This window comes from Scophthalmus maximus, chromosome 13 (assembly GCF_022379125.1).
Source record: "Scophthalmus maximus strain ysfricsl-2021 chromosome 13, ASM2237912v1, whole genome shotgun sequence".
NCBI classification, from domain to species: Eukaryota; Metazoa; Chordata; class Actinopteri; order Pleuronectiformes; family Scophthalmidae; genus Scophthalmus; species Scophthalmus maximus.
Window position 1 is genome coordinate 22,608,320 of NC_061527.1, and position 14,600 is coordinate 22,622,919.

The window sequence follows — 14,600 nt, forward strand, 5'->3', positions numbered from 1 at the left end:
ACCACAAGGTCCATTTTTTGCTTATTTCGCTTCTGGGTTTCATTTCTCCACAAACAGTTCCAAGCCAATAAAAATAAATATGTTAATTGCAGCTCTGTGACAGGACATGAGCTCGGTCTCCTGCACCAACAACTCCAACCGCCACACCCTGACGAGTTGCCTCGCTCCACATAGGACACACTACTTCCTGTCTTGACTCTAAACTCTGGCTACTCTAAGGAAACTGTACCGAACTGAATCATTCAGCAATGAAGTAACTCCCTGGGATTCATTTTCTAAGCTTGGAACATGATCAGCAGTTTACTTACATAATTCATGATTTTTCATCTTAGGATATGCAAAAACTCCAGTTTGCTCTTTTAAAAAAAGAAAGACTAAATGATTTTTGGTGGAATATATGATTCAATAATACAAACAATACCACGCAAATAACCTATTTCTGTAATATATGCATTATTTTTGCCCAGCTGAATCTTGCATGCATGTTGGGAACATCCGTACCCTAAATAAAAGTCAGCAGGCAAATGATTCATAAAAGGAAAACAAAAAAAAGATACAGACAGATCAAGTATGACTCTGCCTGGGAGTGACAAGTGTGTGTGTGGGCTTGCTCTTATGAAATTCGCTTGTAGTTTTTGTATCATCAGTCAGCATTATTATTCACATCTTGCACAAAGCTGTAACCCTAAATACATCTTGAATGTGTGATTGTGTTTTGGGGGAAACACTTCCATATAAACTGTAACCTTTTGCCCACTGGTCAATGGCAGGTAAGCTACAAAGCACAGTGGGGTTTTTTTATTCTGACACCATCACCCATCTATTGTCTGGCTGGAGATATCTCTGTATTTCTCAAGTTCATTTCACAAGAGAGGTCCATGATCTTCTGCTGAAACAACACAAAGCCTTCTGGGTATACACATTGCAGGCCCTCAGCCCTAGTGGTCTCAATGATGAACTATTAGTCAATATGAAGCTACAATGTAGTCTCATATTTTGAGGCTTCTAGTTTGCTCCTTTTTCTCTCTACTTCCAGGCACTATTTTTAAACTCCTGTCTGATCCAGTAGAGATGAATCAATCACTTTGACTCTGACGTAACAACTTGAATGAATTTAGCTTGATTTAATTCCAGTCTACTGACTCAATTGCAGAAATACTGTTCATTTCTGATCTTCTACGAACCATCCAGACCTCTCAGATCGTCTGGGATAGGTCTGCTTTTAGTCCCCAGAGTCAGAACTAAACATGGAGAGGCAGTGTTCAGTTTTATGCCCCACATATCTGGAACAAACTCCCAGAAAAGTGCAGGTCTGCTGCAACTCTGTTCTTTTATATCAATACTGAAGACTTTTCTGTTTGCCGCTGCGTTTTAAGTAAATAAACTATCTATACATTCCTTGTACTGCACTGTACAACGTTTATCACCTGTCTTATTTTACTTTAACATGTTTTTATTTTTTATGATTGTATATTAATGTGATTTTATGTGTTTCTTCCCAATGCTTTTAATGATTTATGTAAAGCACTTTGAATTGCCTTGTTGTTGAAGTGTGCTATACAAATAAACTTGCCTTGCCTTGCCTTATCTTTATTCCTTTAATATGATTAAATTACTTGGGTGGTTATTTAATTTCATTCCTTTTGACTTTGGATGCATTGGTATGAATTGTCATTCGTTTAATACAGTATATCTTACTTACTGATTTCTCTGTATTTAAATACTCTTGAGCTAATTATGTAATTTCAGTATATTAACATTCAAATGATGTGACAAACTGTAAGAAGAGCTCACTCTGATGTGAAACCATATGCAGAAGTCACTGAGTGTGAGCAGGAAAGACAACCCGCAACATAGAGCTAATATGTCTATGACTCTGGTTTGTAGGAGATCAAATGTACTCCAAGAACAATGTTCAGGGAGACACATGTAGACATACAGCCAGTACAAGAGCAATACTATACAATTTCCATAAAAACTGGTTTCATTACATCTTGAATTTTGCTCTAGTGTCAATGATGTAAGCTGGCTAATACCATACAGGTAGTACCTTCCATGATTATAATGGATATCTAGTTTCGAAAGGATTTGAAGGACCTGTGAGTGCACACTAAGACATCTGCTATCGACTGGTGTGGCCCTCGACGGCCTGACATCCACTCATAATTGAGGCTGCCTCCTGCTCTACAACACAACAAATTGGGTTTAAACTATGTCTACTGGTCCCAGGTGTCACTCACAAGAGCAGCACCATCCATCCAACACTGACAGCTGCATGGTGTGTGTGCGAATCAGCCCCGATACCTGTTTGTGGGGTTTAGTTGCACAGTAAGAACATTTCAGCTCCTCCTAAAGCAAAACACAATTTTGACAACATTATTTAGGTCCTTCATTATTCTGGAAGCAAATATATAAATTAGATAGAGATTCTAAAGATGGAAATTCCAAATTCCAGATAGACGGCAAGGTCAATGTATGATTTCCACAATCAAGACGCTGACTTCCAGAACTAGTACGCCGACTTTCACATATGTAAAGAGAAGTTGCCTTTACATTATGTTACACAGGAAATGAAAAGTTCCATCCCATCATCAGTAACTATCAACTAACATGAATCCCAAACTTTAATGGCATCTTAAATGTTCATCTCAAAAAATTTAATTTGAATGCAATGGTATGTGGAAACCATCTTAGAATCCCAGTATACCAATATCCATGGCAGACATTTGGTGCAATATTGCTTTTGATATGTCCTTGTACTGTTTTTTGTTTGTAAAGCTAATTGTTGCCAAGGTTGTGAAACGAGCTATATTAATGAAAATGTACCTGAAATGGAATAATTGATGGAGTGGACGCTGATTCAGGAAGACTGAAACCGTGGATGTCTTAAGCAGAAGTATTTATTATAAGAGCTCCATTTTGCGGAGACCTCTGGTTCACACGCAGATCAACAGGTTCACAGTGTTCGGCGTCCCAAGACAGTCTGCCCATTTCCGGTCTCTGTAGTGTATTTAGCTTTGAGTAATGCTGTCATCTCCCCGCGACTATGACACCTCGAGTGAGACTTCAGTTGCTCAATGATTTTTCCGTCTTGCCATAGATAAGATGACCTTGCTTGGTGCCCGAGAAGACTCATCTTAAGAGTTTCTCAGGGAGGGTAGATGATAATTCCTCAACAGTACCTACTTAGTTCCTGTTGGATCTACTGTAACCCTGCATGGTTGCACAAGGGACAGAGTAGAAACATATTTTCTTTGGCAGCATCAAGGATCTGGGTGATTTATACAATCCAATATCACAGTCAGTACCTCGACCCTCTTCAGTGTCCTCAAGTTATTACATTAGAGCAGTGGGGAAAAAAAACATTGACACCAAAGATCGATCAGTTCCAATTATATCATGGTGTGATGCTTTGCAGTCAAATAACCAGCCAGACGGTGGGGGTTGCCCTAGATAAAGTCTACTTGGGACACCTGGGATAGAATTAAATGGGCAAAAAAGGCTTGACTTGATTGATGTTCTACCACAGCCATTGCTGGTGCTGTTGGAAGTTGGACAACTTCCTCTGCCCATAATTCAACTACTGTAACCTACAGTTTGAGCATCTTATAAGGAATTAGGCAAGCTCAACTAAAAAGTTTTGCCTGGAATGTTCTTCTTCAGCTTAAACATTTAGAACATCTATGGCAATAATGGCCAATGCATGATTAGAGCGAGGTTTTCGATATACGAGATTTACAACATTGCAGGAGTAAGCTATTTGTTAAAGGCATTGAATAGTAATGACAATTAAACAGTAAGAGACCGTGCCAGATTATCAAGAGTGTCTTTTTTTCATGTTTTGCATTAAAATACTGTATGACGTAAGAATTAATGCTTCTGTTAATATTGTATTATATCAAAGACACAAAAATATGCTCTTGTCAGATGCAACTTTGTTAAATACTGGTATATATACTATATATTGTTTTGGATTTATCGTTGTTATGGTGCGTAGCATATTTCTAAATCTAAGCTAAACTATGAGTCCCAACCCACTCTTTATAGGTGGGTTGCATTATGGTATCCTGATATATAAATCAGGATAACATAGAATAATTTGAAATATTGGTTACCTTATTGTAATTCATTGTATTCAGAGTTTAAACCAAATAATATCTCACGTCTTCAACTATAAAGCACAGCTGGAGGACAAAATCATATCACTTCTGTTTTTGCCCGTCTTCACTGGTTACTATTAAGTGTTGGAATTGATTTCAAGCTTTTACATTTATAGTACTTAATGGTATAGCTCCCAGTTATAGTCCTGAAATGTTTTAATCTTGGATGAACCATGTAAAGCAGTTTGTAATTTTGTTTTGAAAACCGGTGTATGAATACAGATATTTTCCTCTAGTTGTTATTATCATTATTATGAATAACTTTAATAATTTCTCATCTTTTTTTTTGTATTATTGTGCAGGGTTTAAAATATGCCTAGAGTAGCTTTCCCTCGAACTGCTAATGTTCATATTACTCATTCTTTGTGTTACTTTTCCCCTTGGCATTGTGTGCCTGTCTCCCTGATGCCAGATCCTTGTGTGACCAGACTGAGATATGAGGTATTGCGATGCGCTGTCACTGAGGCAGCCTAACTCTAGAACCCAAACCAAAGTCATGTTGAATATGAAGTTGAATATCTTTAATATATATGTATATCTTTTATGTATATCTATTTGTGTTTGTTGCTTGCATATTGAACCTTCCTGCCTACTTTATTGTGACTAGACTACACATAGTCACCAGTGTGTACATTTCATCAGTTTCAGTGTGTTCACTCCAGTGCAATCACAAAAAGCATAGTGTCATTGCCAAGACTTGATGTGTAAACATTATAAGCAGAGGTACTACATTATAAGCAGAGGTACTTTATCAAATGTAGACAGAGAAAGGAAAGCTGAAATGAACAGATAATTCAAAGAGAAATGGACAGAGATATACATCCATATGTCCTGTGTTTCAACAGCTGTTAGAGACTGTCCTCCACCATCAGGCTACAGACCTATAGCGGTGTTTATGTACATCTGCGCTAGAGGTCAGTGGTAACCAGGTAAGTCCGTCAAGTTTGTGTATTTAAATGGATTTGCTTATATTCTGTGAAGTAATCATGCAGATTCTCTGCCATGTCATCCTAACCATCACCCTTGCCTTTACAAGCTCATCAACCACGGCCTCTCGCCGCTAACATTGGGCGAGAGGCGGGGTTCACCCTGGACAGGTCGCCAACCTATCGCAGGGCTGGCGACATGTATGTGTCTCACCATTACTCTCACATTCACACCTACTGTCAATTTAGAGTCTCCAATTAACCTGACTGTGGGAGGAAGCCGGAGAACCCGGAGAGAACCCACGCATACACTGGGAGAACATGCAAACTCCACACAGAAAGGCCCTGGTTGGTTTGAACCGGGATTCGAACCCAGAACCTTCTTGCTGTGAGGCTAAAGTGCCAACCACTCCACCACCGTGCAGCCCCAAATGAGTGCTATTAAGTCTTAATTTTGTCCAAGCATGATGAGGCAGCTAATTTTAGCTTAGATGCTAATGGATGTCTAGGACAATTAACATGTCTATTACAGCCATAAACTGTGAATAAAACTGAACAGCAGAAGCAATTTATTCTGTTAGACTCTGATGGAAAAGTAGACAGCTAAAGAGCTGTTGGGGTTGGGGCGGTGAGCGGGTGCGAAAAGAACTGTCTCACTGTGAAGCTTAAGTTTTATTTATAATAAGTCACATTATTGTTGTTCTACTCCGTATGTAGAACAAGTAAAACAAGTTGTGTATCCGCCCGATGCAAACTAGATGGTGGATGGGGATTTAAATCATGGACACTGCATGGGACTGTGTGAACATTATCAGGGGGAGGAGAGGGGATCAGAAAAGGTGGTATAGTCAATTTGTAAATTTTTAGAATTATTATCATATCATGGCCACCATTGTCCACTGTAGTTTTTTTGTTTGCAATTTTGAGTGTGTGACTGAGAGTGGGGCGGGGGCTGACAGTGTACATACCACTTGCTACCACACTTCACCAGTGCTACACCTGTGAGAGTGCAACTTGTCTCATACCTGTACACTCCAGGTGGCGTCTGTGGGATGATGAAGCTCTTCTCCAGGTCACGGAGCACATCGTTGAGCATCCGCACGTGGGAGGGGTCGCGCTCTTTAGGGTCATTGGCTGGCCGCATAGTTTCTGACTGGAAGAAGGCTGCATGGTCTCTCAAAGAGGTGGCCGAGGACAGCAGGGACGGAGATACCACACTTTTTTCTGGGCACATAGACGATGGGAAAGAAAACGTAATAGAAACAGTAAATAAAAATACTGACATTTACTTAAGCGTATGTACATATCACATGGTCACAGAAGTAGTAGCTGACTACCATGTAAAAGCAGTAAAATCTCGTGGAGACTTTAATTTTGCGAAAAGTTATGAAGTATATGTTCTCATCAGCATTATCCTCTAATGTGAGGTCAGTGACCGTGACTTTTGACCACCAAATTCTAAACAGGTCCTTAAGTCCAAGTGAACATTTGTGCATTATTATATCTGCGCATTCCCAAATTTACAAAATTCAAAATCACAGCCAACTTGACCTTTGACCACCGACATCTAACCAGGTCACCCTTGAGTCAAAGCAAACGTTTCTGCTAAATTTGACGGGATTCTTTCAAGATTTCCCTGACACATTATGTTCACAAAGCATAAATGTGTTTTTTTACAGTAACTTATGACCTTGACAGCTGGGCAATATTAAGGACACTACTACTACGACATTAGCATCGATGGCCTCCCCCCTGTGAAGTGTTGACGGAAATTTACACAACCACTGCCCTTAGACCACTTTACTTCTCCCCTGCACCAAACTCTCCGACTGCAGTTCTGTTAAGCCTCACTTTGCAGTGACAAAGATGGGTTTGATGGAATAGAATAGCCAAAGACAAATTGGAAGTGCTTGTGTCCAATGATATGCCGGTGAACTGTTCGGGAAGTGTCTTGTCTATTGCCCAGTGTAAGCTGGGATGGGCCTCCAGCAGCCCTGCCAGGAAAACCTGGTACAGATATTGGATGGACAATTGGTGTAGCGTGAAAATTAACCTGAAATCATTAAATCTGCATCTGACCCCAGTGCTGTAAATGCTTAACCCTTAAACATGCTCTCTCCACATGCTGAGATGTCCGGCGTGTTTGTATGTTTGGCACCGTGGTAATAGCTATCCATGTCCCGGGTCATACCTTTAGAGAATCTTTGAAGCCACACACACTAACACACACACACACACACACACAAACAAGCACATGGCCTATGTTTGACGGGAGTGGCCTCCTCCCTCTGCGTTGTTTCTCTGACAGCACTGCTCTGGGCTCAACCTCACAACCAGGCTTGCACTGGACATTCATTTCATTGAGACTAACTCTAATCCGATCCCTCTAGCCTAAACCTAAACCTAAACCTAAACCTAAATCTAAACCTTAACCTTAACCGAGCCTTAAAACATGTCCTCACCTGTAATGCTTTACAGTATGGGGACCGGCTTTTCATCCCCATAATGAGACCATGTAAACAGTATTAGGTCCCCACAACATGAGTATGACCAAGCCAAAATGCACGCTCAACAGAAAAACAATCCGCTCCTCATCAATTCTGTCCTCATTAGCCTGTCAACACAAGGCTGGTTTGTTTTACAGTACGCGTGGTACTTCAAATCAATTACCTCGCATTTACAGTTAATTGGATTGCATACCTGCCTCTATTAAATTATATCCGGCTGAATCCAGTGAGCTCGTCTTGGGATGGCTGATATATGTTGTATCGCTGTCTGCATGAGGCCAAGGATTCATGTCCAGATGTTCATCTACGTGATTTGCATTCACTTAGTCAGAAATCAATGCCATCACGTTGGCACGTTTTCAGTTCTGCAGGTCATGAGATACGCTTAGAAGCTGATTTGCGTGACTACACTGAACTGACAATATCCCATTGGGACAATCCGATGAAATACTAAAGATGAAAAAGTGCATTTTGATGTGCTGCTCGGAGTGTCTTGAACGGCCGTGTTTTATGTTTAAATATGAATGTATTGCATGTGCCTATAATCAATATTTATTGACATATCTGGGGGACGATGTGTCTCGGACAAACACGAGAATGTGCAAGTGCAGAGGTGTTTGTGCAGCTCATCTAGCTTTCGTGCAGGAGTTTCGCGTCCTGTCACAAATACCGTTGCCAGAGCTCTCAGGAGGCTGAGCTATGCTCATGAAAACAGAGATATTGGCACATTATGCTGCAGTGAGTGTTGACCTCCGTGGCTGCTGATACTGACACCATGAACTGATCAGTTCAACAGATTCATCTGCTTCTCTGAACTGATTCCATCCTTTTTAAAAATGATACTGTTTAGTTTCCTTTGTGGCTCATTGAACGGATTCGGTTTCCATGTGCATACAAAATAACAGATAACCTGAATGTTACATGTTCTACATTTCCATATACGCCAATATATTTACATATCCAATGTAGTCTGAACCCTGTATGTATTAGTTTATTCAGATTGAGAACATGGTGAGGTTTATTATTCCTCTCGGTCTGATGTAAGCCATGCTATGTCACATTAGTCATGAAGGAATGGGGCCAGATTTCTCACTAAATGGTGAAAGATAAAATAGATTTGTCTTATTTTATTATTTTTTGGTATGAGTTAGAATTGGCACCAGTCTAATAAAGTATCCCCCCCATTAGATGACGAATGATTGCTTAGTCTAAATAAACTGATACCGATTGTCTCGGATTATGTCTACTCTTCCTTGCAAAAGTATTTGTATTTATAGAACAATGTTAACGCAACTTAAAATATCTCCAACTTTGTGTTTTGTGCAGTTGCTTCATTGTAGAGCTATTTGCCCCTCTCTCCCTCTCCCTCTCTCTCTCGCACAGGGTAAGGACGGTACATTCAACAAGACAAAATGGAACAAAAATAGGATAAAATAGATGAAGGGGGTTTTTGTTCCCGATCTTGTTCACCTAAGAGATCATTTGAGACAAGAGCTACTTTAGAATGTGTCAAGACATTTCCTAGATTAAAGCAGCTTAGAGAACATTAGAGTAGACTTCCTGTGAATCACTAAAGTGCACCAAAATTGGAGTTTTATTGCATACGCCTCTCATGTTTGATTTTAAAAACATGAAAAATTGTCTGTCGGAGGATTGTTGCAAGATTATGTGTGTGTGTGTATATATATATATATATATATATATACATATATATATATCATTTTTAAAAATATTGACGCAAAACGTCTATAGATTAACATTGTCCTAAATCCTGGCCTTAATCAACAGACCTTGGAATATGTTTGAGTGTGTCTCTGGATCAGAGAGTATCACATTATGCTTGGAGCGGAGCGTGACTCATCGGAGAGGCAGGGGGAACACAGTGGGGACGAAAATAGACAAAGAGAACTGCTCTCTCCTACAAATTTAAATGGCTCTGGCTCCTTGCTGCCAGCTGGGACTCATGAAATATTGTTTGATTGTTGTAATCCATCACATCTTCTGACATGCAGGGACCTGTGTGAGTGTGTTTGCATTCGGGTGTGCAGTTGGGACTTGGCCTCCTGTGATGACGGCGGCGGAGAAGAGAGACAAAAACAACAGAGCTTCACGGCGATACTTTTATTCGATGCAATATTTTCAGTATTTTGTACATCTATAGATGCGAATAATTGTTTGCGTTGGGTACTGTGTACAGTTAACTGATTCTCACTCTGTATTCATGTTGGTAATGGTTCATAAACCCTGGCTCTAATTAGGGCCAGAGCTCTGATGCAGAAATCAGAATTAAATTTTTGACAATATCTAGGCATTTTATGTAAACAAACTCACGAAGCCTCAAATTTTGTGTTCCATCATAAAATGGTAAGTTGTCGTGTACTGAGCGTACATGGTCAGATCTGCCTCAAGCCTAATGTTTGAGAAGAGTCCCAGGCCTGAGAAGACATGCTTTAAACTCTTGTGCTCCTACCATCAGGGGTCAAATGACTGTGGGGGGACGGTGCAGAGGCCAGGTGCACACTTAGGTACTGTTTGACAAATCCTAAACCATCCCCTGGAGCATGTGTGCCGGCCCACTATTCCAAAGACATTCCCTGTGGCACAGTGGCCTTCAGCCTCATCCAAGACAGACATGACATGTACGCATGGCATTATAATTCATTTTGTGTGATCAGATTGCAATGGGATTGTGCTGGACCTCTTTGAAATACAGGTGTAAATGCACCCGAGATGCATTGAGGATGAAATGTGATCCAATCAGTTAAACCTGGAGGAGACAGCTTGAGTTAAGCAGCTTCACGGGTGGTTTCCATCTTTTTCTCTTCTACTTCCCTAGTGTTTTTTGTTTGTTTGTTGTTGTTGTTGTTGTGGACCTGGAAAAATGAGGGGGATGAGTGGAGGAGTGAGCTGCCCAGAGCGATCAAATCCTACACAGATCTCATTGAGGAAACTGGAGGTACATATTAATGTAGGGTGTAAATGGAGTCAGACGCTTGGAGTCAAGTCTGTGTTTAGGTGGAGGGAGCTGATCATTATCCCGTCTGTGAGGATAACAGCCTGCTGAGGAGGTTCAGCCTGTCTCTGGTGCTGCTGACGCACTTCGACATCGCAGTCATTCACTCTGTTCTCCGCAACGTCCATCAAAGTTAGACTTGACGTATTTGCCAACAAGACAGCGCAAGAAAAGACTATGATAGAGAATCGGGACTGCAGAAAAGAGTATTGGTGTTCACCATGCCCACCGTACAGGATTCATACACCTCCTTAGTCCAAAAGAAAAAGGGCAGGGAAAATCCCAGTTTACCCGTCACACCCTGGGCACACTGTAACCTGGCCCATTCTATATTGTGTGTTGTTGTCCATAGTTGTTTCTGTTTTTATTTTTATATGCATTGTGTGCATTATTTATATGTCTTGTACATAGACACTATGTTTATATTTGCTTTTCCTGAACATTTTTATTTTAGAATTGAATTTTGTCTGTTCAAAACAGTGTCCATAAACACACTTTGAAGCCAATTCTGATTTTCATCATTGCCGTTTCTCTGACCTGCACGAACCACATGCCCACTCCCACAGTTAGTCTCAGATGGATGTAAGACACAACCTAAACTCACCTGTTCGCATGCACAGTGTCACACACAGCAGTGACGTGCCTTCAGGAAAAGCATGTCAGGTAGTGCTTGACCTGTTTAAGCTCTAAATTTACATCAAATAAGCAGTACCTGAGTGGAAGCTTACATCTGATCCCCCAACAGCAGTGAGTCCCATAAAGAATCTGATGATGCTTGTTTGCATTTATTTTGTAATTAACTGGTTATCGTCTCTGGATGCTAGCTTGACTCCATGCCATTGCGTCTATCCTTTCTGTCATCTTCATAATTGATAGCTAGTGTTTGCGCCTCTCAACAGGAAACTTCTACTTTGATGGCGAGCCACCTCTGTTTCCGACTCTCAATATCCCCATTCAATATTTTAACTTCACAAGTCGGATAATGGAACAAGCATAGAGGGAGTTGGCTATCGAAGAATGAGCATCAACGGACATTTGCAACTGGCAAGTGGGACGATGAAAATGAAGCAATACCCCATCAAGTGGCATTTTTCAATATACGCCGTGAACAACTACAGAGGAAGTAAACTTCATCCACGGATCCAATAGCCTGTTCTCCCTTTCTGCGGTGGTACTATTTAGGAGGGAGGGGGCTCTGCTACGGAGCACCATGACTACAGCATATTAATGGAGATTTATGTCAGATCAGACAGGACTAAAGGCAGTTTTATATAAAAAGAGAAAGGAAGGGATATTGTGATCAGGGAAGTTGAACAAAAGGTTTTTGGGGGTTTCAATTAGCCCTGGTTGTTTGATCTGAGTCCCCTCCATGACTGCCAGTCATGAATACTGCAGTGCTTCATGCTGGCTGTGAAGAATCCATTAAATATCACTGGGCGTCAGCAGCAGGGGGCTTCTAAAACACCCAGAGAGCAGAAAAACACGCACACACACAAATACACACACACAAAAAGCATTTCTACTCATGCACCCACACGGCATAAACCCCCCACACATAAAGACACACATGTGCATGCATTTGCACGCACTACCACCCTACATCCACACACTGTATACCGTGATCACATGTGCTAACATTCTACTGCCCAAAAAATATGGGAGCGAGACAGGAACACTTTCATCTGCTCGTTTTTTTTTTCACTATTCCATGCGTCTTGAAGATCTATAAACGTATCTGTCCAATAAAATTTATATGTAAATCAAGTTCGTATTGTGATGGGGCTTGCATGGTCGAGATACAAAATCCAGCTCTGTCTGCTCTGTATGCACAAACGCATAATGGGTTTTCTCACAGTGGGGCCGTCGGATCAGACTTTTCAAAAACAGCCAAAACATCTCTGGTTTTTCTGTCGAAATTTCAAAGGAGAATTTAAGACCGTTAGCATTAAATATGAGCAGCTTCTCATTTCTCTCAACGGATGAAACATTTTATATATTCAACAATTTACCCTTTGCAAATTGCCTCCTCCGAACATGATGTGGACAACCATAGCTTAGCAACTGTAACTAGGCAAGGCACGGCTATCGAGCTTTAGATTTCTCCACAAGCCAAGGTGGTGTACATGAAGGTACTCATGCCATATTCACTTTGATATCTCTCACTTTGTCTTCAAAGTCACATTTGCCGACTGATGCATATAAATAGAGTCACAAATGAACTAAATACGCAAATATAGCTACTTTTGGCCACTTAAACAATGTGGCTACAAGGCGTCTACACTCCCAAGTCTACCTTGAATCAAATAAGGTTTCCTCTCTTATTCCCATTTCACAAATGTGCATGTCGAACAGCAATATCTGGGTGGTGTGGAAGTTCAAACCCCAAAATACAGAAGCAACAGGTTTTTTTTAAATCTCCTCTGACATTAGATGAAGATAGATTACTACCTGCAGTAGTCACCCAGTCAATGCATCAGCTCCATAACAACTGAACTAACTTAAATTTGCTGATCAGGACTTGAAAAGCGGTTCAACGCTGTGGGCATAACACAAATACTATCCTTGACATATTCTGAGGAACGTAGCAAGCCCCCAAACCAAAACAATATGCGTACAGGTGTTTTATAGGAACGAGGATAACAGCAGTCAGGTAGGTCATAATTCTTGGTGGGATAGTCACTATGAGTGACTCCTTCAAATATATTGTTCATGTACAACTTTGATTAGAGCAGCTTTAAAACCATTCTCCAGCTAAACTATCCAGCGCCCTAAACTACTGTGTTAGGGGTTCATGGAAGGCCGGCATATATTTAAATAAAAAACTTATTATCTCTGTTTTTGGTGGCGACTATTGAGACTATTTGTCTGAAATCAGTGGCTCATCCTACTGTTCCCCACTGTCTTTGTCTTTATCTTCATGCAAATTATGAGACGCTGCAGTTCTTCTTTGTCCTCTACCACTGCCATCAACTCCAGGTCCCCAACCCAGGAGCTACCAACCCCTAAGGAAGTGAAGAGATCATTTCTTGGGGTCAAAACAGTAAAAATACAAAACAGACCTATTTTAGACTGTACCTTCAAAGAGATTTTATTTAGTGTTTGTGACAGTCAAAGTGTCAAAAAACTAATTTATTTTGACGTCTCCTTGCGCTTAACCCAGCAGCTGTGCCAATTTTGCTGGCTATCACCTATGGCCTCTCAGGAAAGTTCCTGCTCAAGACTCAGGCCAACGAGGTGTTTCAAGGTGGGTCAGCCGACAAACCCCATTACTCCGAGGGGTAGTGACTGGAAAAGGTTGAGAACCACTCAGCGAAACATCACACCAGGAATTATTTATGCCACACTCAAAAAGTATTTATTTCACTGTCCCATTCCTCTTCCTCCACTTCTTTTTTCCCCCCATCTGGTGCCCTTCTGTAATTTTAACCAGTGGAGATAAAAGCTCTCTCCCACCTGTTTTTCTGGTTGAACAGAAGCTGCTCGGTACAAAGCATTGAGAATATCTGCACGTTTCGCAAAGACGAATTTATAACTTAAAGACGTTTATAGTGCCACCTGGAATTAAATTTAAAACCAATTTAATAACCACAATAAAGAACCAAAATCTGTCACAGGCAGCCTCTTCCTGATTACACACAGCTGATGGAAATAGTAAAACTAAATGCAAGCATAAGGAAAATGACACTTGGGATGAAGTGTACGGACATGGTGTCCAATTGTGTAGTATGAAGCAGATGCAGATCAAATAAAGCCAGTTCCCTTGTCGTCATTTTATAACACAAGGCCAAAAATGCCGCATTACTCTGGTCTCATTCATATCTTTTGTTAAAAATACACAATTCAGGAGATTTAATTCAACTTATATGTCCTGTTTTAAGAACTCTGCACTAAAATATCACCAAAGGTAAAAAAAAAAAAAAAGGAAAAAAAGAAACATACTCCTGCCATTAAAGTGGTGTGTACACATAACTTGGCATCCTGTAAGCGCAGATGA

The 14,600-nt window shown here is 40.7% G+C and overlaps 1 protein-coding gene across 2 annotated transcripts in view; it reads right to left on the reverse strand.

Annotated features, from left to right (window-relative positions):
* Positions 1-14,600, reverse strand: part of LOC118318635 (inactive N-acetylated-alpha-linked acidic dipeptidase-like protein 2) — a 398,478-nt gene that overhangs the window by 2,362 nt on the left and 381,516 nt on the right. For both annotated transcript variants that reach the window (XM_047336974.1, XM_035648477.2), the window contains one exon: positions 6,112-6,310. In XM_047336974.1, coding sequence (XP_047192930.1) covers positions 6,112-6,310 — 199 coding nt within the window. The remainder of the gene's footprint in view (positions 1-6,111; positions 6,311-14,600) is intronic.